Source organism: Ictidomys tridecemlineatus, chromosome 11 (assembly GCF_052094955.1).
Source record: "Ictidomys tridecemlineatus isolate mIctTri1 chromosome 11, mIctTri1.hap1, whole genome shotgun sequence".
Taxonomy (NCBI): Eukaryota; Metazoa; Chordata; class Mammalia; order Rodentia; family Sciuridae; genus Ictidomys; species Ictidomys tridecemlineatus.
Window position 1 is genome coordinate 18,052,267 of NC_135487.1, and position 23,900 is coordinate 18,076,166.

Consider the following 23,900-nt stretch of genomic DNA (forward strand, 5'->3'; position numbering starts at 1 on the left):
CCCGACCGGGCCCGCGCTCTGACTCTACCTCCCGGCGCCCCGGCTGCTGCCGCGCGCCCTCCAGCCCGCCCGTCCCGGGTCCCCCTCCCCCCGCTCCCTCCCCGCCCCCTCCCCCTCGCCTCCCTCCCTCCCTCCCTCCTCCTTTCTCCGGCAGCAGAAAGCGGAGAGTCACAGCGGGGCCAGGCCCTGGGGAGCGGAGCCTCCACCGCCCCCCTCATTCCCAGGCAAGGGCTTGGGGGGAATGAGCCGGGAGAGCCGGGTCCCGAGCCTACAGAGCCGGGAGCAGCTGAGCCGCCGGCGCCTCCTCCGCCGCCGCCGCCTCCTCCTCCTCCGCCGCCGCCAGCCCGGAGCCTGAGCCGGCGGGGCGGGGGGGAGAGGAGCGAGCGCAGCGCAGCAGCGGAGCCCCGCGAGGCCCGCCCGGGCGGGTGGGGAGGGCAGCCCGGGGGACTCGGCCCCGGGGCGGGGTGGGAGGGGGGGAGAAGACGAAGACAGGGCCGGGTCTCTCCGCGGACGAGACAGCGGGGATCATGGCCGCGCAGGTCGCCCCCGCCGCCGCCAGCAGCCTGGGCAACCCGCCGCCGCCGCCCTCGGAGCTGAAGAAAGCCGAGCAGCAGCAGCGGGAGGAGGCGGGGGGCGAGGCGGCAGCGGCCGAGCGCGGGGAAATGAAGGCAGCCGCCGGGCAGGAAAGCGAGGGCCCCGCCGTGGGGCAGCCGCAGCCGCTGGGAAAGGAGCTGCAGGACGGGGCCGAGAGCAATGGGGGTGGCGGCGGCGGCGGAGCCGGCAGCGGCGGCGGGCCCGGCGCGGAGCCGGACCTGAAGAACTCGAACGGGAACGCGGGCCCTAGGCCCGCCCTGAACAATAACCTCACGGAGCCGCCCGGCGGCGGCGGCGGCGGCAGCAGCGACGGGGTGGGGGCGCCTCCTCACTCAGCCGCGGCCGCCTTGCCGCCCCCAGCCTACGGCTTCGGGCAACCCTACGGCCGGAGCCCGTCTGCCGTCGCCGCGGCGGCGGCCGCCGTCTTCCACCAACAACATGGCGGACAACAAAGCCCTGGCCTGGCAGCGCTGCAGAGCGGCGGCGGCGGGGGCCTGGAGCCCTACGCGGGGCCCCAGCAGAACTCGCACGACCACGGCTTCCCCAACCACCAGTACAACTCCTACTACCCCAACCGCAGCGCCTACCCCCCGCCCCCCCAGGCCTACGCGCTGAGCTCCCCGAGAGGTGGCACTCCGGGCTCCGGCGCAGCGGCCGCCGGCTCCAAGCCGCCTCCCTCCTCCAGCGCCTCCGCCTCCTCGTCGTCTTCGTCCTTCGCTCAGCAGCGCTTCGGGGCCATGGGGGGAGGCGGCCCCTCAGCGGCCGGCGGGGGAACTCCCCAGCCCACCGCCACCCCCACCCTCAACCAACTGCTCACGTCGCCCAGCTCGGCCCGGGGCTACCAGGGCTACCCCGGGGGCGACTACGGCGGCGGGCCCCAGGACGGGGGCACGGGCAAGGGCCCGGCGGACATGGCCTCGCAGTGCTGGGGGGCTGCTGCTGCTGCGGCGGCGGCGGCCGCCGCCTCGGGAGGGGCCCAACAAAGAAGCCACCACGCGCCCATGAGCCCCGGGAGCAGCGGCGGCGGGGGGCAGCCGCTCGCCCGGACCCCTCAGGTACACAGCTGAGTGGGGAGGGGGCTGGGGCGAGCGGGTCCGGGGGGTGGGTGGCGGCCATGGGGAGCAGGCCACTGTCGTGGGCTCCCCTCGGTCCCAGGCCCCCACTGCCGGGGAGCTGCCATTGTCTGGCTCTTCTCTCTTAAAATGGCTGCCTGTCTGCCTTCCTTTCCTTCCCTCCTTCAGCCTTTGTGTGGGGCTTTTCCAGAGGTGTCTACTGCGCTTCTCCCACTCCCCTGGTCCCTTCGAACTCCGGGGGGCCTTCAGGGGGGTGCAGGGCAGAGTGTGCCCGGAAGGGTCCAGCCAGGGTGAGGGGGTGCTGGGGGCTCAGGTTAGGGGAGTAGGCAGCGGTAGGAGCCGGGGAGTTGAACGAACATTTCTTTGCTCACCTGCCGCTCCTCTCTGTCCCCCCTGCCTTCCTTGAGGCTGTTCCCCCGTGTGTGTATTCAAAGAGGGGCCCCTCGGGCTCGGGGGACCGCGAGGGAGGGCAGGGGCCTGTTTGGGGGCAGCTAGAGGCCGGCTGCGGTTCACCCAGGGCAGCCCGGTCCCTCTCCTGTCTTGGTCTCCGCTGGCCCAGTGGCCTGGGCTTCTCTCTGGAAGTGCTGGTAAACAGCTGAGTGATTGGAGTAGTAAGTGCAGATTGCTTTGGTTTGGGATTTGAATTATGGAGGTAAAATCCTTCTGTCAAAGCCAGGAGACAGTTGGTCTTAGGTTGACATCCTATCTGTGATCTGATTGGCTCCCCATCTCCTGCTCTTGGCCATTTATAATTGCCTCTGATGTAATGGTACAACAATCCTGATGAGCTCATAAACTTTTACACTCTGCTTTTCTGCCAGTGATAACCCAAACCATCGCTGCCACTATCTGCCTTTTATTCCAGAGCTGAAATTGGCTGTGACCTTGAGGAGGGAGGTTTAAGCAGCAATACTGTATCAGCAGGAGCAGAGCCCCAGACAGGCTGCCCTTGTTACATTGTGCCCGAAACAAAAGAGGAGGCAATGGCATTTTTCTTGTACCTTGGATTTATTTTGCTTGTTATGTTTTATGCAGCCTGAAATAGATTCTGTGTTGACAGAACAGTAGCTGAGTTTTTCTCTACAATGGGTTTGCTGTTTGTTTTGGTTTTGTGACTTTCCTAATGGTATAAATGACTTCTTTGATGGCTCTGAAGATGCATTTGTCTTGAGTAATTTTGACGCTGTTCACTTGGAACTGGAATTATTTTACTGGGCTTTTTATTGAGTGGCAAATGTGTGTGTGTATGTGTGGGGGGCGTTTCTTGTTAATAATGATTTTTGTTTAGAACTGGAATCTCAGAGAATTTCACATTAGGTTAAAGTGTTGTGTTTTAAGCAAGGCTGGCCTCATTCTTTGTTTACATGTTGAATCTTGTTAACACTTTCTTTTGTTAATTGAACTTTAGGAGAGCAGCTCAATTTGAAAAGTAGCCGGAGTCTTTCATGCTCTTGATGAATTTTTGCCCTTTTCCTCAAGGCTTGGTTTGTTAAAATTTATGGTTCATTAAAAAGACTAGTTTTTCTGTTTTGTCATCAGTGATTTTAGAGTTTTGATTAATTTTTTTCTTTGCATTTGTGTTTCAATTCTTTTCATCTTCCAAGGTATAAAGATGTGACCTACAGTGGCACTTAAGATTCACTTAGAAATTGCAACATTTATGTACTTTTTAATACATCCTGTTTTATTTGCATTTTGCTTTTCTTCTCTCTCCATCAGTGCTTGGTCAGGGAATATTGGGTAGTCATGTATCTTTTCACAGAGGGAAAAACCTCCCTCATGCTCCTTTCACCCAGCATTTGTTTTTGGGCCAAGAGGAGATTTTGTTTATATATAATTAATTAGCTGTATTCTTTCCCTATCCTAGAACTACGTTTCTACTCTTCTGTTGAGCTGGGAATTTTGAAAATAGATGTGTTAGGCTCTAGGCATAAAGCTTTGTGTCTTGAACTTCTCTGATGTTCTACATCTGGGTGAGAAATAAGAAAATGTTTGTTTTTCTACTACTTGGAGGATAGTTTTCTCTTAAAATGTACAATGTTCTCATTTCATTCTATAATCTATATGTTTCCCCCCTACTAGAGGAAATAATTTGGGGTATGTTAAAGTTCATTAAGAAGCAAAATTGTTTTGAATTCTCTTGGTTTGGGATTTTTTTTTTCTTTTTAAAATCAACTTTAGCTGTGTATTTTCTGTTTGTCAGTCATTAAATGAGTACTTTCTATGTGCTTGGGTACTGTGCCCTTTTCTGTCCTGGATAAATGATAATAGATATAGACCTTGTTTAGAAGTCTATCAATGCTGCTGGTGGTAATTTTCTGATTCTCTTTTAATATCATCTGACCCAGCATCCTACATAACAGATTCTTACTTAATTTCAGTTTAGTTACCTACTCCCCTGAGACCCAGGGAATGAGCTGATAACATTCACTTGTGGAAGAGAGTGCAGCTTCAGTTGGTGGGCTTCTTCAGCTGTGTGGCAGTAGTCTAGGTCAGGACTTTGTTCTGAGGTCTTTGCTGCTGGAGGATAAACTTCTTATCAAAACATGATGCCATACTCTTAAGTATTCTTAAATAACAGGATCTTTCTCCATTCTCTTTTCTGCCTAACTCCGTCTTATGGTAAGACTTCTTTTCCAACACAACGAGTAACATAGCTGAGGTGAAATGTTCTTATTTTACTGTGCCTTAATGAAATAAAGATTAGGTAAGAGCGTGTATGTCTTATAGGAGCTAGCATAATTTCAGCAGGCAGACTTTTCCTTTATTTCTTCATAAGTGATATTGTGTCTCAAGGTGTCAAATCCTGGTACTGATGAAATGGTTTTAGGTTACTTATGTACTTGAACTTGATGTAAGGCTTTTTACTTTTAGCAGTAACACCTTGCAAGTAGTTCCAGTTTATTTTGGTAAAAAAATGAAATATGATAAGTAGTTCAAGATCAAGTTGGATATGATTATAGAAGTTTGGCTGTTAGTTTCTGCTGTGGAAATATCAAGAGATATTTCCAACTCCTGGGAAACAGAGGAATCCTGGATTTATTATGGGAATGCCTACTGGCAGAAATTCTGGGCTGGCTGAAATACAGGACTCTTGGAGCTCTCTCAAGTAGGAGGGACCAGGAAAACCACACTGAGATGGCACTTTAAATTGTGGGGGCCTCCTGTTTCTCTACCAGTTTGTGAGACAACAGGGAGTGAAGAGAGATGGAGTGGTGGTGTGAGGAGAGAAAGTGGCCAGGTGGGCTTCTTGTGTATTGATTCCTGTGAGGACTTTTTTATATTCCTCCCTTTGTGTGGCACAAAGTAACCATGACAAGTGGCACGTGCTCTAACAAGAGGTCTCTCATTGCATTAAACATTCATATGTTGAATTGAGTCCTAAAAGGTGTGGTGTCCACTACGTTAGGCCATTCACGAAGAAGTTAATGAACTTTTTTTAAAAATGGGAATAGGCTAACAAAGTAATAGATTGTTCCCTTTGTTAGTCTTGTCCCCCAAAAGAGTGTATTAATTGGCTTCAAATCTCAAAAATTCTAGAAATAATTGAAGCATGTGAATATGGTTAAAATATGGTATTCAAAATAAACTGGCACCAAATAATTCTTTCCTGCCAGTAAGTTGTGATATGTGGGGCTCCGAAATGGAGTCTGGATACTCTTAATTTTTATCTGTGTTTTTCCTTGTTCAGATTGGTCGTTATCATTACTGATACCCACTGAATTGTGTGCTGCTTGGTGGTTAAGGGTTAAAGAGTCCAGGTTTCAGAGGAGGAGGAGTGTGGGAGCATGGGTTCCATATGCAGCTCCAGATTAAGCTGTGTGAGATGGGGCAAGTCATTTGCCTTTTGTTTATTTTCTCCTCATCAGTAAGATGAAGTTTTACTGTGATGGGGCGTATCTGTCTATGTTTACATAACCGGCTTATTGTAAGGGTATTCTTATCTATCAGTAGGGGTCTTGAGACCATTTTTCGTCTCTTGGGTTTGAGGAACTCATTGTTGTCTCCTGAGGATTCACAGGAAAAAGCTCTGTACAGTTGGGTGCTACAGTGGTCTGTCCACCTTTACAGGAAAAGACCTACCAGACTGTTTTTAATCCTTAAAACTATTTAATCTGTTTGTCAATGGTCATTTCACCTATCTGATTTTATTTATTTACCGTACTGGGGATTGAACACAGGGACACTCTATCACTGAGCTACATCCCAGTCCTTTTTAAAAAATTTTTTGAGACATGGTTTTGTTAAGTCATCCAGGTTGACCTTGAACTTGTGATCCTCCTGCCTCAGCCTCATGAGTTGCTGTGATTACAGGCCTGTACCATTTATTGCACATGATTGGCTGGTGGTTTTAAAACACTGAACAGCAACCGAAAAATTAGGCAGAGACCATTAAAGCAAAACTTAAAAAAACAGTTGCTTCACTGTCCCCAGAGGAGACTTTATATTTGGGGGTGAATTTTTTGAGAGGTAAGGAGATGTGGAGGGTGGTAGAGGTAGCATTTAGCTCTCAGACTCTAGTGTTTGGGCAGGTCTAGGTCTGGTTTGGGCAGTTGGTTGTAATCCAAGTGCCTGGACTTGTCCTGTAAGTTTTGCTGAGAGAAGACCAAAAGTTTCTGAGCCTGGAACAGGAAAAGCTAAGTGTTTTCAGGGTCCATTCATAGATATATTTGTCTTTTCTCATACCCGTGATTTAAAAACTACATTGTATGGTTTGCATGTGGTTGGAAGTACTGTTCTTTCTTTTCTCTAGCACATCTGAATTTCCATTTTTTTCTCCTCATGGCTTAGTAGTTTAGAAGTGTAATTTAGGCTTATTAGAATTGTGCTAGAAGGAAGCTTCCCTTTATAAAGGAGGGGGGAAGGGAGAAAGAAAGGTGTTTGACAATTCTCTGCTTGACACAGCAGCTTCTTCCTCTCTAAAGGAACCAAATGTTTCAGAGCTTTGTGTAAATACTTGCTGAGCTGTCAATATGTACCCAGGAGGTTTCTGTAGTTAAGATGTAAAAGGCTCTATAGAATGTTTGACAGGAAAATTAATAAACAGTTTTCAAGCAAAGATAATACTAGTCACCTCATGTGGAAGAATAAAATAATATTGGCAAAAAAGACTTAGGGATAGAGAAGAGGGCAGTGCTGGGGGGCAGGGAGCATAGAGATAAGGAGAGGGAATCTAAAAGATATCTGAAGTAGAAAGATGTCTTGAAAGTGAAACCACTGTGACCCTGGCTGCATGTTAACTTGAAGGCACATTGTAATTGCTGGGTGGGGTGGTGCAAGCCTGTAATCCCAGTGACTCTAGAGGCTGAGGCAGGAGGTTTACAAGTTCAAAGCCAGCTGAAGCAATTTGGCCAGACTCCTAAGCAACTTGGTGAGACCCTGTCTCAATATGAAAAAAAAATAAAAGGGATGGGGATATGACTTGGTGGTAAACACCCCTGGATTAAACCTCAGTTCCCCGCCCCTGCTCTCCCCCAAATCAATTACAATTAAATAGTGAAAATGTGAAAATAAACAGAAGTTTGGAAAAAGTTCCTGATTTTCCATAGTAAATTAAATATAAGCCAAAAGCTTGGTTTATTAGAGTTTAAGTTTTAAAACCTTGTTCCTTTAGGAAGGTGTTGTAGTTTGGTGAGATGTTTTTGGGGTTGGGTTTGCATTTTTGGAATATCAGAAAGGAGAAAAAAGATACTGCAACTTAAGTCTAGTCTTTACCCTCTCCTCTGCAGACTGTAGTCCACTACCCAAATATAACTATTCATAGTTCTTACTAGACTTCTCTGCATTACTTATACATGTTAACATTAATGCCCCCTGGCTTCTGAGTCAATAAAAAGGTCCTATGTTGGGGACCTCGCTAGATCCTTTTTGAAAGAGTTACGTGGGTAGATTTAGTCTTTGATTTTGAATTTCCATTTTAGGATTAAAACATTTTGGGGTCCCTTCAGTGACACATTCTTTTTATGGAGAAAGAAGAATAATCTATGAATATTTTAGCTGTCTGCCCGTGGTACTCTGGTAGCTTTGTGAGATGACCAGTGAGCCTTCTCAGTTTCCTTTCTCTCTCTCTCTCTCTTTTTTTTTTTTTTTTTGTTGTTGGTGGTACTGGGAATTGAACCCAGGTCCTTGCACATGTTAGACTGGGTGGTAGAGCACTTGCCTCTTTTTAAACTAATCCACCTGGGCCTGGTGGGTGCACACTTGAAATCCTCATGACTTGGGAGACTGAGGCAGAAGGATCACAATGTTAAAGCTAGCCTCAGCAATTTAGAAAGATCCTTAGTAACTTGGTGAGACCCTGTCTTAAACAAAAAAGGTCTGGGGATGTGGCTTAGTGTTTAAAGCACCCCTGGTTCAATCTCTAATATAAATAAATAAATAGATAGATAGATAGATAGATATCCACTGACTTTGATACCACATTTCTTCACAAGAAGTTTTTTTTTTTAAGCAGTGTTCTGGAAGTGCTTTTTTGGATCTAGCTACTTAGATAGTAGCAGGGGATAGAAACATAATTATGGCCCTGACCAAAATTTTTAGATTTAGCTATCTTGTAAGGACTATCAGCTTATTTTAAAACAAAATCCAAAAACTCAGGTCAACACATACATTGGTTGTCTAGTATTGCCAAGGCCTTTCTCAGTAAGATGATTGGTAAGGGTGTTAGAACTTCAGACTTATTGCTGAGAGCATTGTTTCAAGGTCAGGGAGCTCTGGAGATTCTAGTGGGGGTGGGAAATACTCCTATTTAATTCTGATTGGGTTCTAGAAAGGGGTTTAAAAGAAAGGAGATATCTGCTTTAGAGGAATTTGTTTTTCATGGAGAAGTGTGCTTATGTGCTCACATAAAACTTAACAAAGCAAGTTTTTATAAATGTATATAGACAAGCTGGGTGCTGTGGTGCACTCCTATAATCCCAATGCCTCAGGAGGCTGAGGCAGGAAGATCCCAAGTTCAAGGCTAGTCTCAGAAAGTTAGTGAAATTCTGTCAAAAAAAATTAAAAGGGTTGGGGATGTAGCCTAGTGGTAAAGCACCCCTGGGTTCAATCCTTAGTACCTAAATAAATAAATGTCTATAGACCAAGCTAAATATATGGGCTGAAGAGATTCAGAGTAATCAGAATTGGGCAGGGTTAACCTGGGACAGGTTTTCAAAAGTATTTGTGAACCTAAGCATTGAAGAAGGAGAAAATTACAATGTTAATTTGCCTTTTATCCCTAAAGCTACTCTAAGTCCAGTGAGCTTTACAAAATCCAGATTGCACAACCATCCCTATATCTATAGTTGTCTCAATGGTCTGTTGACTTTGAGAATATGGACTCTAACCATGAAATTCTCTGAAAAAGTGGTTCTTGTGACCATTTAGGACTTTTGGTACAACTTGCTAAGTTCTTGGCCAGTGCTTGTTTGTAGTAATTGTGAGTTTGGAAGGTCCTGGCACCTTCAGAGTTCTGTGTTCTGGGCAGCTCTGCAGTGATGGTGGTTCAGCTTTTGTTGATGAGCCTGGACTTTTTCCTTTCTCCTCAGAAACAATAGTCATGAAGTACCTATTGGAATTCTTATACTGCTGTTATTTCTAAAGAGCTTGGAGTTGTGCTCAAGCAGAGTTGCTTCGATTAGACCTTGTATTGGGGGTTGATGGGTTGGATAAGCCTGCAAATATGTGGTTTTCCCATCTGTTCATAGAAATGGCCTTTAATATTGTTTTTGATTAGGTTGGCTGTGGCCAAGAAGTTCATAAATGCTGCAAACACATGCTTATTCCTTATGGAGCCTGTGAAATGTGGTGGTTTTGGGTTCTCTTTACCTGCTGGTCTGTGTATAGTTGGGCCTGGCATTTGTCAAGGGCCAGTAGTGCATGCCTAACAACTGAGAGTTCATGGGGTATTCGGTTCCAGGCTATAACAGTGCTTCCTCCTGGAAGAGAACAATGAGTGACACTGCACCAGCGTGGAAGTACGGAGTCTTGAATACAGCATTCTAGTGTAGAAATTTCTCTTTAAACTTCTTTTGACTTCCATTTTGGCATTTTGCAAAAGTGGGTCTTTAATAACTCAGAATTGGGCATGGATGCTGGTTCATCTGCCATGGACAGTAGATGTGTAGGGCCTCCAGATGAACTCTAGTTAATTGCAAGTCTTTCAGGAATTCAGGTTAGAGTGAACATTGACTTAATGGCTTTGACTGGCTCTTCCCCGAAATTGCCTCTCCCCCCATTTAAGTAGAAGAAATTAGTTCTTTATTGAATGTGAAGAGACATCTGAGTGAATTTGTTTGTTTTTGTTACTTACTTGTGCGTAGCCAGAAGATTGTCTTGGGACAGGTTGAGTCTTTATTTCCCAGTGGTTTCTGCATTTTCTAAGGGTCGACTGGAATGGGAAGAAGCCTATTGCCAAGAACGCATTCCAGCATGCTGCAGAAAAGGAAATTTGATCTCTAAAATGTTGACTTAGTGTTGGTTATGGTACATATTAGAAATCACCCAGTAATCCAGGACAGATTTTTGTCGCCCTCCAGGAAGTTATATTGATATTAAATACTAAGGGCCTGGGTATAGGGCTGGGTGCTCTGCAGGCCCAGAGCACTGCTTGAATTGCCACCCATATGAAGAGGAAGTGTGCCATGTGCCTTTTTCTCTCGTTTGCATTTGAGCTTCTTTATGGCTTTGTTAATTCTGTGTTCCCAAGTCTGCAATGTTAGACATTAGACTTTCTCCTCCCTTGGCACTAGCACATTCATGATTTTCCGTGGCTCATCACCAGAAGCCAAGATTTTTGTATGCTTTTCACCCTTGTTAGCTTTCAGCTTGTTTGTTTATAGGCATCTCTATTAAAATTAACCCTCCCTTCCTGCTAAAATCTAGCTTCCAGTAAGATGGCATTGAGGGAGCTTGGGGGTCAGTGTGATGTCTGTCATTTAAATAATCCATTTGCTGTGTGCTTGGTATTTTTATTTTCCTTGAGCCCAGCTTGCTTGCTGTGCATGAGTGCATTTGGGCCCAGCTGTTTACTTTCAACTGATTCAAACCTGGTGTACTTTGACTTTAAGAAGACTGTAAATTCAGCCACGTGGTAGAGGATTAAAAGTGACATTGTGCTGGTTGCATCCTTTTGGAGGAAACAGTAATGTCTTTGGGTTCTTTTTTTTTTTTAATGTTTTTATTAGTTGTTGATGAATATTTATTTATTTATATGTGGTGCTGAGAATCGAACCCAGTGAGTCACACATGCTACGCAAGTGCTCTACCACCGAGCCCCAATCCCAGCCCCTAAAAGCATGTTCTTAGTGATTTCCCCATTTCTGGGATTGACATTAGAGTTTTCTGCTGTCCTCAGAGAACAAATCACCAGGCCAGAAATGCTGGGAATTAGTTGTTGTTCATTATCATATCTTCTGTGGCAAATACAGGTGGCTTTCTCTCTTGCCCTTTCTGTTCTGTTCCTGAGGTGGTAGAATTCACAGGTTGGTCCAGCATTAATTAGTTCAGGAGTCTGAAACTCTTTAAATTCAGGTGTGGATATCTTGCCTTTCCTTTTTAAACTTCTAACTTTTTACCTGTTTAGTAATTTGAGCTGCTAAAGAAAACTGTATTGTAAACAATTTGGGGAACAATTATTTAGGTAGTTTGTGCACAATGTTGTCTTGAGATAAGATCCTCTCTTAGAAATAAGATCACATTACGGGTAAGTATTCATGATAGCTGTCATGTATTGGAGTGCTTACTTGTGCTAACCACTGTTTGGTTCTGTTAGGAATTTCCTTATTTAATCTTCAAAACTCTAGAAGAGGTGAATTCTATTATTCCTCTTACTTCACATTTACAAAGAGTTTCAGATTCCTGAACTAATGCTGGATTAACCTGTGAATTTCACCATCTCAGAATAAGAAATATGCTCTAGGGAAGAGTTGGGATATATTTTATTTATTTTTTTGCTAGGCAAGTACTCTTACCACAAAGCCACATCCCCAGGCCCTAGAGATTTAAAAAAAAAAAAAAATATATATATATATATATAGTTGTAGATGGACATAAAACCTTTAATTAATTAATTAATTAATTTATGGTGCGAGGATCAAGCCCAGTGCCTCTCACATGCTAGGCAAGTGCTCCACCACTTAGCTATAACCCCAGCTCAGAGTTGGGATTTGAATCAAGGTTTGTCTGATTCTCCAGAGCTGTGACATTAATATACAAAAACATATACACATAAATTTGTATATGTACACACATTTTGTAGTGCCAAGGATGGAATCTAGGGCTTTTTGTATGCTAGGCAAATACTCTTAACACTGAGCTATACCCGAAACTAAAATTTTGCTTCTCCAAAACAAATGATTCAAACACTAGGACTTATTGGGATGACATTTTCCCAATTGCCTGAAACTCTTAAAATGAGGTTAAAAACTGAAAAGGTTTGATTATATTTTGTTATTTGTTTGTAGTACTGTGGATTGAACTCAGGGATGCCCTATCGCTAAGCCACATCTCCAACCCTTTTCATTTTTTTATTTTGAGACGGATCTTGTTAAGTTGTTGAGGCTGGCCTCAAACTTGCAATCCTCCTGCCTAAGCCTCCCAATTAGCTGGGATTACAGAATGTGCACCACTGTACGTTTTAGTTAGAATTTGATATCATGCCTAGACCTTGGTTCTGTCTGCCTCTTACATTCAGGGTTTTGATTGTCTTGGTTTCTGATGATAGTCATGGCACTTGGTTTATAGCTGCCTTGTGATTCCAACAGTGAGAGCTGTCAACATTTAGTCCTCAGGTCTGCTTCTCAGGAGAGATCTTTGAAATTACAAATCAGGCTGTAAATAAAATTGGTCTAAGTGAATGACTTGCATTGTGGAAATGTTTGCAGAGTAATTTCACTTTCCAGAAACTTGGAGTATTCATTGGAAAGGAAGATATTATTGTCTTAATTTGCCACTTGGGGAAAGTGAACACATAAGGTTAAGTGTCATACGTAAAGTTTCATAAGAAAGTCAGCTCTAAAACCTAGTTTTAAATTTCCCTTAAGCTTTGTGACTTTAGGCAGGTCATTTAACTTACTGGAATCTATATTTTCTCAACTGTATGATGAGGAAAAATATCTACCTACAGGCTGTAGTAAGTATTAAATAATATATGTATAAGTGCCATTAGTTTGTCAAATAAAATTCTTACGTGACTTCTGAGTGGTAGACTACTGCTTGAGAGAATTGAGTGGTAAAAGAAAATGTTGATCTTTACTGAATTAAAAATGATCTCATTGTTCCTAGCTTCATTTGAGTTGTATTAATGATAAAAACAAACAAACAAAAAAACTAAGGACTGGGGTTTTAGCTCAGTGGTACAGTGCTCGACTAGCATGTCCAAGACCTTGGATTTGTAACCCTAGCATCATCTCTTCCCTCCCAAAGCCTCAAATTTTATTAAGACCATTTGTTCTAGTTTGAGAGATAATTAGCACAGTGGTTCCCAGATTACCTGGGTTGTATTAAAAAATGCGAATCTTCAGCCCAAACCTACTGAATCCAGAATTCTGGCAGTATTGTTTTAACAAGTCCTTCAGGCTGTTATGCACACTCACGTTTGAGAACTACTGGGTTTATTCATTTACTTGCTACTGGGATGCAGGATATATCTGAATTACCTGAAGACTTCTTCTGGTTAATTACAGAGTGATGTCCACTTAAGGCGAAAGAAAATATAACTGGATGGAGAAAATGCTAAAAGTTCTTGGGGCTAGGGATTGTATTAGTCTGCTTGGGTGGCTATAACAAAATACCATAGACTGGGTAGCTTAAACAATAGTCATTTATTTCTCACAGTTCTTGAGGATAGAAGTTCAAGATTAAGGTGTTAACAGATTTGCTTTTTGGTGAGAGCCCTCTTGACTTGTAGACAGTGGTCTTAGCATCTTCTCATTGTGTGCTCACATACCATCTCATTCTAGGAGAGGAAGCCCTCTGTGTCTTTTGTTCTTATAAGGGTGCTAATTGTGTTGGGAGCCCACAGTCATGACCTAATCTAAACCTAATTATATTCCAAAGGCTCCACTTCCAGATACCATTAGGTGTCTGGGTTGGGATTTCAACTTATGAATTTTAGGGATACATGTATGTTCAGATTGTAACAGGAGAGATTATTTTTGAGATGAATCTTTTACTATGCAATGATGGTAAATTTTAGTGAAAAAAATAATTTATAGAATTTGGGGTTTCCCTGCCTCCCATTTTTCTTTCTCTTAGTTCTTTGGAGAGATAGCATAAGAATAATCTGAATCTATGGTCCTTGGGTGTTTAATGAAATTGGAAAAGATTATATTTTAGACTGGTGACTGGTGGTCCTCAAGTGTGAGTGATTCAGTAAATTTTGCCTAAGAGGGTGATTCCCAAAAATGTCATCTAAAGACTGGTGTCAGAGCGCTATTTGAATGGTATGATGTCCTTTCTGCCTGTGTTGGCCACCTCATCTGAGAACAGGGCCTTTGGTGATCTGGTGATTTCTTAGTAACCTCCTTCCCTCATCCCCAACTCCCCAGTTGCCAGCCTGAGTTACTATGAATTCCTCTCCTTCTGTTCCTTGTGAAATTCTAGTAAGTAAACCCTCTCAACAGAATCCTGACAAGTCACCCCGTCTTTGAAGTAATGAGACCACTCTGAGGAATTGACATTAGAATCAAGGCTTGTCTTCTGTTGCATGACTTAATGAATAAGGGTTATGCTTGGCATAGAAATGGTCAGGTAATCATTAACAGTTGAAGACCAAAAGGCAAACCAGTGTTCTTGTTCACTTGGACTTCATGAAAATCTAATGTTTCTATATCCTTCCCATTAAAACCAAGTATCATTACACCTGTTTTTCCTCTCCTGCCTGAGAAATGTAGCTGTGATTACTGAAACCTGGCTGCAATGAAGGCAGTGGTTTTCAGGAGATAGAATGCTGACAGTTTTATCTGTGAATTGATGTTTGTATATTCAGATGTATACTTTAGTAGGGAGTCTTTTATGTGTGCATGTTTTAACTCACATTATGATCCTTCTGCCTTTTAGCTTTATTTTCTCTTTTTTAAATTCCCTTTTTCATTCTCTCACTGGTATCTAACTCTTCTTATAAGTAGTACGCAAAGTACCCGGAAACGGTCAGTAAATTTACCACCCAGAGCTGGTAAAAGGCCTGGAGAAGCGATTTATACCACTTTTGGAACAATTTCATTTCTGAGAAGATTCCTACTATCTGCTTACCTCTGTTGGAAAGACCTGGGTAACTGGAGGCTGAAAGTGCCTTCCTTTGTCCCACAATAGATTGGTTGGTTTGTTTATTTTTTGGTACTAAAAGTTGAACCCAGGAGCACTCAAGCACTGAGCCACCCCCCTCCCCTGTCTTTTAATTAATTATTATTTTTTTGGTACCGGGGATTGAACTAGAGGTGCTTAATCACTGAGCCACATCAACAGTCCTTTTTTGAATTTTATTTAGAGACGGGGTCTTGCTAAGTTGTTTAAGGCCTTGCTAAGTTGCATAGGCTGTCTTTGATCCTCTTGTCTTAGCATCCTGGGCTGCTGGGATTATAGGCATGCACCACCATTCCTGCCCAAACAGAGGTTTTTAAATGGTCTCTCTCTACCGCTACTCATTTTTCGTTTTATTGCTTTTGGTCTGGAGACAGATTTTTAGTCCTCCTCAATCTGTTTTTGGGGTTCTATTGGCCCAGGACAGATTTGTAACATTCTTGTTTTTCTTTCCAGTTTGTGATTTGAATCCTCTGCTTTCCCAGAGCAGCTTTGAACTGGCTTCTTTAAAACCCCAACTTAAAATCTCAAGTGACCAATACTGCTTTCATTATGGTATTTTGGGTTAAAGTAAAATGAGATTGAGATAGTTGGGCTCACTCACCAGACACATATACCAGTGGAAAATTCTGGTGCCTTGAACAAGAGAATCTCAAAAGAGTATATGAACCAAAGCAGAATGGGAGGGATGGGGGAGGGCAGAGGGTTAGATGTTGGCTACACTTCCATAGCTGAGTATGCCAAGTATCCATCCCAATGTGATTATAGTAGTAAGAGTGCAAATAAAGAAGAGAGTCAATAAGCTTCTAAAAGAAGCTGGTAACCTTGTCCCATGTATTTCTGGTTTAAATCACGAAGCCACGCCAGGTCTCCTGTACACATTTGTCTGGACAATGGTATGCAGGAGATTGTTAGCAACATACATTTATGGCTTTGAAAAGTGCTGGGGAATTTGCACACATCTATGGTTTTCCATTCAGTGAATTGCTGACCGTAAGTCCTAAAGATCTGGAGGCATGTTGATCTTAATAAGATTTGTTTATTAAGGTTGGGTCATTCCTTAACTTATGTAATTGTGCCACTTAAGAGTAGAATTGGGGGTCCTAGAGAAAGATATTTTGGGGAAGTGGTTCAAGGCCATGTTAGAAATTAATGAAAAAAGCGCATGGTATTATTGCTGCCATTTGGTGTCTTTATCAAAATACATCACTTGATTGGATTGATGTACAAACATGACTACAAAGGCATCCCTGACTTCATGTAAATTAGGTCCCTTTATCACAGTGTTGTGTCACAGAAACATTTTTTAGCATAGAAAGAAAAACTTCAGCAGAAGGTAGAATTATGTAGAGAACTTTAATATCTTTTTGTATAATCTTGGAATAACCAGACCAAGTTTGGAGTTTTATAGATAAAATAAAAGTATGGGAAAAGGGGTTGGGGATTTAGCTCAGTGGCAGAGCACTTGCCTAGCATGCACAAGGCCTGAGTTTGAAAAGAATATGTGAGAAAGCAAATTCTCTTTAAAAAGAGAAAGCAAATGAGGTCTTACAGTTTTATGGCTAAGAGGCAGTTGTTGGCCTTTACTTAATTTGGAGCACTTACCTGCAAATCTGTTTGACATGGAAGAGGAAAGAATTTTAGAAATTAATTAAGAGAAACAAGTATGAATCAAAATAGTATTATCTGTGCTGGAAAACTGGAACATACACTCCTGAGTAAAGCTGTTTGTAAGGTAACACCTTTCCTCTCTACATATTCCTTAAATGTACTATATCATTTAGTGATAGATGATGACAATTAACTTGGGTATAAGGACACCAAAATACTGCCCCACTTAATCAGGCTTGTGGTCCATTTACACTAAGGCCCTTTCCTTAGTAGAAGAATCAGAGAATGGTTTGTGGTAGGAAGGTGCCTTATTTTGGTGTCACCCCTTACTACTTCCTATGGGTAATAAGGTTTGTACTTTAATTTTTGAGCATGTGCTGGGATATAGTGCACCAACCAGTCTTTTTTAGATACCATCAAGATATCTCAGACTTTGGTCATATTCCCCATTTCAGGATAAGAACTTTTTTTTTTTTCCCAGTAGAAAACAGGTTTTATTTTGTAAACATTAATGTATTAAAAAGAATATATATAATATACATTATACATATATTATTTTTATTTTTATTGTATATATGAATTGGATGTTATAACTATTTTTTTTTATTGTGTTAGAGGTATTTTCACCGAACAAGGTTGACTGGTTACCCCAATATTACAGCGAATATAGTCCCAAGAGAGCATTTAAAAAAAATTCTTTATTCATTTGGGATATTTGTTCTCTGAAGAGTGGGTGGCAAAGATTTTCTCCTATTCTATAGGTTATCTCTTCATTCTACTAATTGTTTCCTTGGTTGTACAGAAGCCTTTAAATTTGATGCTATTTGATTTATTGATTCTTTATCATATTTCCTGAGCTATAGGAATCCAAATTCAGGAAATCTTTGCCTATACCTGTATGTTGAAGTGTTTCCCCAATTATTTCTTTGAATAGTTGCAAAGTTTGGATCTAACATTTTGGCCTTCAGTCAATTTTGAGTGTATGTTTGTACAGGCTAAGAGATCTGGATCTAGTTTTCTTCTATGTATCCATACATATGTTTCCAGGACCACTTGTTAAATAGACTTTCTATTCTCCAATGTATGTTTATGTTAGTTTTGTCAAGAGCATCATGTCTATAGCATGTGGAATTACCTCTGTGTCTTCTACTCTGTTAGGATAAGAACTTTTTCAGTGCTCACCTAATTGTCTAATCTAGTTGCTGAAATGTTGTCTAAGGCATAAAATAGTTGCCAACATAAGAATCATATGGCATAATCTTTTTTGAATAACCTGTAAGCATCTACCATATGCTAGTTGCTTAAATTAATACAACAGGTGCTTATTGAGCTTCTGTAATGCTATCAGGCAGTGTGTTGTGAGCCTAAGAGTCATAATTCTTGCCACTGTGGATTACTTTCTAGTGGGGAAGAAATATGTAAGCAAATGACAAATAACTATATCATTATAATTATAATAAATGCCCTAGAGGAAAAGTATCACCTTTGGTAAATTGTCTTCTAACTGTTGTTTAAAATGAGTTTTTATGTTCATCTTGGCTAGTGGGTGGCTTTGCACTGTTAAGCTCGTGGGATGGGTACTGGTCAGTTCTGACTCCCTTTCCCTTGGCTGCTCCAGGGTCAAATGTTACAGGAAGTCACCCATCTGAGGTGTAAGGGGCTGGGTCACTGTTTCTCAGCAAGGCTTTTTGTGTGGAGCTGTATTGCAGGATGTTTGGCATTCTGCTTCCCAGGTAATAAATGCCAGAAGCATTATAGCATCACTGTGATAACCAAAAAAAAAAAAAAAAAAGGCACTTTTTAAAATACATTTATTTCTAAACACTTCTCAATGGCTGGTATTGCCCCAGTTGAAAACTATTGGCTGTACTGTCAGAATTCTTGGAAGGAGTTATTGAACAAATTCCTCTGGGAGAACAGACTGAAAGTAGGTGGTGCTTGAGACTTGGACTGGCCAACCTTTTTGGTGTCTGACTTGAGTGTTCATGTTTTTTAAGTAGGTATTTTGAAACTGTGGTTTCAATCCCATTCTGCCTTTTCTCCTGTTGAGGGTGGAGTGGGAAGTAATGTCTGTTGTGTACTTTATGGACTGGCACTGTAACGAGCATTTTCACATAATGTATTTAAACTGTCTCCTATTTTTTTTTTTGGCAGGAGGTGGGGTGGTTACCTGGGATTTAACTCAGGGGCACTTGACCACTGGGCCACATCCCCAGCCCTATTTTACATTTTATTTAGAGACAGGGTCTCATTCAGTTCTTAGCACCTTTCCATTGCTGAGGCTGGCTTTGAACTGGCGATCCTCCTGCCTTAGCCTCCCTGGGATTACAGACATGTGCCACCATGCCTGGTTTCCTCTTTGTTAAACACAAGTTTTTCTGCCCCTCGCCCCCCACTGGGATTGAACACACCGACTCTACCACTTAGCTACATCCCAGTTCTTTTTTGGGGGGTGGGGGGTACTGGGGATTGAACCCTAGGCACTCAACCACTGAGCCACATTCTCAGCCTTATTTTGTATTTTATTTAGAGACAGGGTCTCACTGAGTTGCTTAGCACCTCACTGTTGATGAGCCTGGCTTTGAATTTTCGGTCCTCCTGTCTCAGCCTCCCGAGCTGCTGGGATTACAAGCGTGAATTACCATGTCTGGCCCCAGTTCTCTTTTTAATTATTACTTTATTTGGAGACAGGGTCTTGCTAAGTTGCCCAGGCTGGTCTCCAACTTGCTATCCTCTTGCCTCAGCCTCCTCAGTTGCTGGGATTACAGGCCTCCTCCAGTGTACCTGGCTAAATGTAGATTTTTAATTCCTGTTTTACAGATGGTTCTAATGAAATGACTTGTTCAAAAGTGATGTCAAATCCTGTACTTTTCAAAAAGAGTAACCTTATTTGATTGCCTAGTTTCTAGTTGGCCACTTTGGGCTCTTGGTCTTGAGTGTATGGGATCAGATGTTAATTGTTTTGGTTTCTGCACTTTACTATCAGAAATCAGACTCATGTAGGATGGTAATTGCTAAAAGGTGCTGGAGGATACAGCAGTGAATTAAACACATGTAGAAGTATACCCCTTGGAGTTTATATTTATAGTCCAGAACATGAACATTAAACAAAGTAAGGGAGCTGAAAGTGTAACTCAGTGGTACAGATTTTGCCTAGCATGTTCAAGGCCCTGGTTCAATCCCCACTTTAAAAAACAAAAACAAAAACACACACACACACACACAAAAAAAAAAAACCCACTTTGTGTGCTACGCTGTGTGTCAGGAGAAAATGTTAATCAGGACCAAGTATAGAGGTGTGCAGGGTTAAAATTTTTATTTGGGAGGGAAAAAAAATAAGTTTTTCAGTTGGAGGAATCAGTGACTACAAAGTCTGATTCTGGAGACTGTCCAGCTGGATTCAGGCAGTTTCCCATGTCCTTCCCCGGTGCTGCCCGCCCTTCCCCTCCATGGTTGTGGCTTAGCAGTAAAGTGCTCACTTAGCATGCAGGAGGCCCTGGGTTGGATCCTCAGCACCACACCAAATAAATAAATAAATAAAAACTATTGTGTTCAACTACAATTGAAAAAATAAGAAAAGTGTCCCCCTCCTTGTTAACTCACTGCATTCAACACCCCACCCCACCCCACCCCCAATCTGTGGTTTTGCTTTCTGCAATTTCAGTTCCTACAGTCAACTGCTGTTTGGAAATATTAAAGGAATACTCTATATTTTTGAAAGACCATATATTAAATATATTTAATTTTTCTATTTTATTACTGTTGTTAATCCCTTACTGTGCTTAATACGTAAATTAAACTATCACAGGTGTGTATTATTGTGTTTTTGTATAGGAAATAATATAATATAGTGTTTAGTACCATCTGCACTTTTGGAGGAGGGACTACTGTATTGTTATATTTATTCTCTTGATGAGCAAACTGAGGGACAGAGAAGTTGAAGGCACTGCAAGGCAGAGCATTTAAACCACTGCCCCTGACTGGCAGTGTAGGTCCCAAAGCATTTCCTCTCAGTAGGAACAGGGCTGAGAATTGCAAGGTCCATAGAGTTTCATTTTCTCATTATCTTTCCTACTTGAAAGTCTATTTTGCAAATTGTCTTTCTGGAACTTGTCTTGAAAGTAAACCATATTGTGTGCTACACTGTATGTTAGGAGAAAATGTTAATCAGGACCAAGTATAGAGGTAAGCAAGAGAATTAAAGTATATACTCTGTATATGTACTCAATGTGAACACATCAGGGACCAGGTATGGGAATTTGGGGAAGCTTGTCTTACTGAGAATGCTGCTCATTTCGAAATTTGAGAGTCTTAGGTACATTCTTGATTTTTTTTCTGTTAGCCAGTCACTGCTCTCTTCAGATCATTGCTTGGCTAAGGAATCAACATGTATCTGAATTACATATGCTCCCTTACTAGACAGGAGAATCTCCTGAGATTAAAAATCCAGATTCTTAGCCATCTTGGAGCTGTTGATTCAGAATCTGGAAAGTAGGATTGGATTGTGTAGTCTAAGGTTGGATTACAGGCTGGTTCACTGCACTGAACTGCACCTCACCAGTGAGGTCTTTTTTTTTTGTTCCCCCCAGGAAACTGGTCTGAGAACTGAGATTGGAACCTTAAGTGTTCTGCCTCTCAGTTTAGTGTTCTTCCTACCATGTTGTACTGCTGCCTTACTCCTGAGAATTATAAAGAAGGGGATGTTTAATTTTATCAGATGGCATTTTTGATTTCTGCTTAATCATTATCTTGGGGCTTTACTATTGTTTTTAGAGGCCTGAATTATAAGCAATATATACCCAAAGGGGAGTTCTTTTCTAAACAAGTTGTTTGGTTTCCTTAGAGGCTTTTATAATTTGTTAGAAATAGGGAGGAACTGGTTACCTGAGTCTGGTCATTTAAAAAAAAAAAAAAGTGATCTTCATTATTTTAGGAAGAGCCTTCTTTTTGTAAAATGTGGCTAATGAAAGTGTTATAGAGGAAAAGAAGGATTTTACCATTTGTTGGGAAGTTCATTAGTTTCAAGCTCTAGCTGCTTTGTTTCAAGTGTTCTTTCTGATGCCAAATAAGAAATAAAGAAATACCAGCCACCTGGTTGTGGTTTTTCTGGCATGCCTCTTAGGTGGACAGCTGTGAGGTGGTTATTACAGTTGGCTCTCATAATCTGTTTGAGTTTTTGTTAGATGATTTGATGACTCTTCCCCTTTTGGTCTCCTTTTTGTAACCTTAGTGAGTTTTCTCTAATCTTCTAGTCAGGAAGGATAGAGCACAGGAGCCTAAATACTCACCAGTGAGGTCTTTTTTTATCATTCTGTTTCTCTTTTGCAGTAGTATGGGTTGGAAGGTCCTGAGGATGAGGTCACACCCTTTTGGGGGTTTCCTCCGGTTGGTTCTTCAGGAGATATATTGGAAACGGGGAAATTTTTATTCTTAAGCTCGGAAACTTATGGAAGTTTCAACAGATTAAAAACAAGAAAACTCTTTTTGGGGTAGTAGTTTCAAACTAGTGGTTGGTTAGTTCTCTCACCAGAGACAGAAAAAGCTTGTTTAGAACTTGAATGAACCAGAACTAGAATGAAAGAACTGTTTTCCATTTTCTGAAGTAGAAAATTGGGGTGTGGTTCCCAGCTGATGCATGAGTGATGAGAATCTTAGGTCAAGTGTATTTGATTTCCTAGGTTGGGTATTGATATATCTGATGAGATTATAATTCTGTTATCATTTTAGCTTCAAGAAATCTTTAATGATGTCTGGTGAGGCCAAATAAGAGGTTAGGGATCTCTTATTGTCCTGGGTCACATAAACAGTCATGTTTCCCTACTGTTTAAAAATAAAACGAGATGAAGTTGGTCTCATTATTAGGAGACAGGGTCTAGGAGTAGAACTAAAATGAGTAGGATTCTGAAGAGTTTCTCTTCAGTTGGGGTGTAGAGGTCTTTGACTAGTCTTGGAAGCCATGACTTGCTAGGAGAGAGGGAAAAGGAAAGAAAGAAGAATGGATAGGATTAGGGGCTATTAGATACTGATGTCTGTGGCTGAGGAAGAGAGGGACAATGGGAATGCTTAACGCTGGTCAACTTATGTGTATGAGTGTGCAGAGAGTGTTTTTTTGTGGAAGTCTACTTTTAAAATAAATCTTAGTCCTGAAATCTAAGTGAGCTCCTTGGAGCTGGCAGGAAAGTGAAAGCTTGTTGGTTGGGAGAGGCCTTAAGTTTTATACTTGTCCCTGCCTGCAGTGCCCCTTAACAGGAGAGGGTCCCTATGGGAACTGGATCAACAGCTGCCGCCTGTCCCTGGAATCACAGGAAGCGGAGGCTGGGTGCCTTTGTATAGGAGCTCCGCCGCCAGACAATAGTTTGTGCTGGCGGGGCCATGTGGCGAGTCACGTGACCTGGGGCTGTTTTCTGCTGGGGTCCTTACCCATCTGTTCTCTCGGCTCTTTCTGGGTTATCAGGCGCCAGTCCAAGTCCTCCCAGGCAGCCAGCTTCATGGCCAGAGATTACGAGCACTAACCTTCCTGGCAGGGGCGGTGTGGCTTCGAGTTTATGCAGATTAGCCATGTGTTTCTCACTTCAAGGCGTTCCACAGGAAAAGCCTTTTCCTGTGTTTGGCTCTCAGTGGGCGGTTCCCAGCTTACTGTACTGGGACTCGGCAAGCAGCAGGCATGCACGAGAGGGATCACAGTACACTGGCCCCCCTCTCCTATTCCACCTCCAGTGCTACGTCACCACAACACAACCACTCGCGCTCTCATACTGTTGGTGTCATTCATTCGGTGCCAAGATTGCTTTAAAAAATTCCCTTGGCCCCAGTTCAAACAGGAGTACAGCTGGGATGTGTTAGATTTTAGGCAGTCTGCCCTCAATTTGAGATGAGTTATAAATAGCAGTGCCGACTTCCTTAACTACAGCTCTCGGAGGTAAAATGCAGGTTAATTACTGTGGGAATCAATTAGGGGGTTCTTTCGGTTAAAGAGCCAGGGATGCATTTTTTTATTGTTATTATTAAAAGTCATACAACAAATCTGGCCAGGATTAAATTGAAAGTGCAAGAAGTAAGAAATAATATTTAACTGTCTAAAATCCAAGGTTATGGCTCTGGTTTATACTGGCCCCCAACTATTTGACATTTAGGGTGATATAACAAGTAAGTGGTGGTCAAGATTTCTCCTTTCTGATGGACACCTTTTTGGCAGTTCCTGGCTCCTTTCTCTTTATTCTTTATTTTTAGTCTTGGCCCTGTCAGGTACTGATCTGACCCTTAGAGTTGCTACTTTGGCCAAGTAGCATTATCTTTGGATTGGGCCTAGGGCTTTTCTCTTGGACTTTTATATCAGAATTA

The 23,900-nt window shown here is 42.5% G+C and overlaps 1 protein-coding gene across 4 annotated transcripts in view; it reads left to right on the forward strand.

Annotated features, from left to right (window-relative positions):
- The first annotated feature begins 468 nt into the window (after positions 1 to 468).
- Positions 469 to 23,900, forward strand: part of Arid1a (AT-rich interaction domain 1A) — a 77,384-nt gene continuing 53,952 nt past the window's right edge. For all 4 annotated transcript variants that reach the window (XM_078025680.1, XM_078025681.1, XM_078025682.1 and 1 more), the window contains exon 1: positions 469 to 1,649. In XM_078025680.1, the coding sequence (XP_077881806.1) occupies positions 528 to 1,649 (1,122 nt within the window). In that variant the 5' untranslated portion in view covers positions 469 to 527. The remainder of the gene's footprint in view (positions 1,650 to 23,900) is intronic.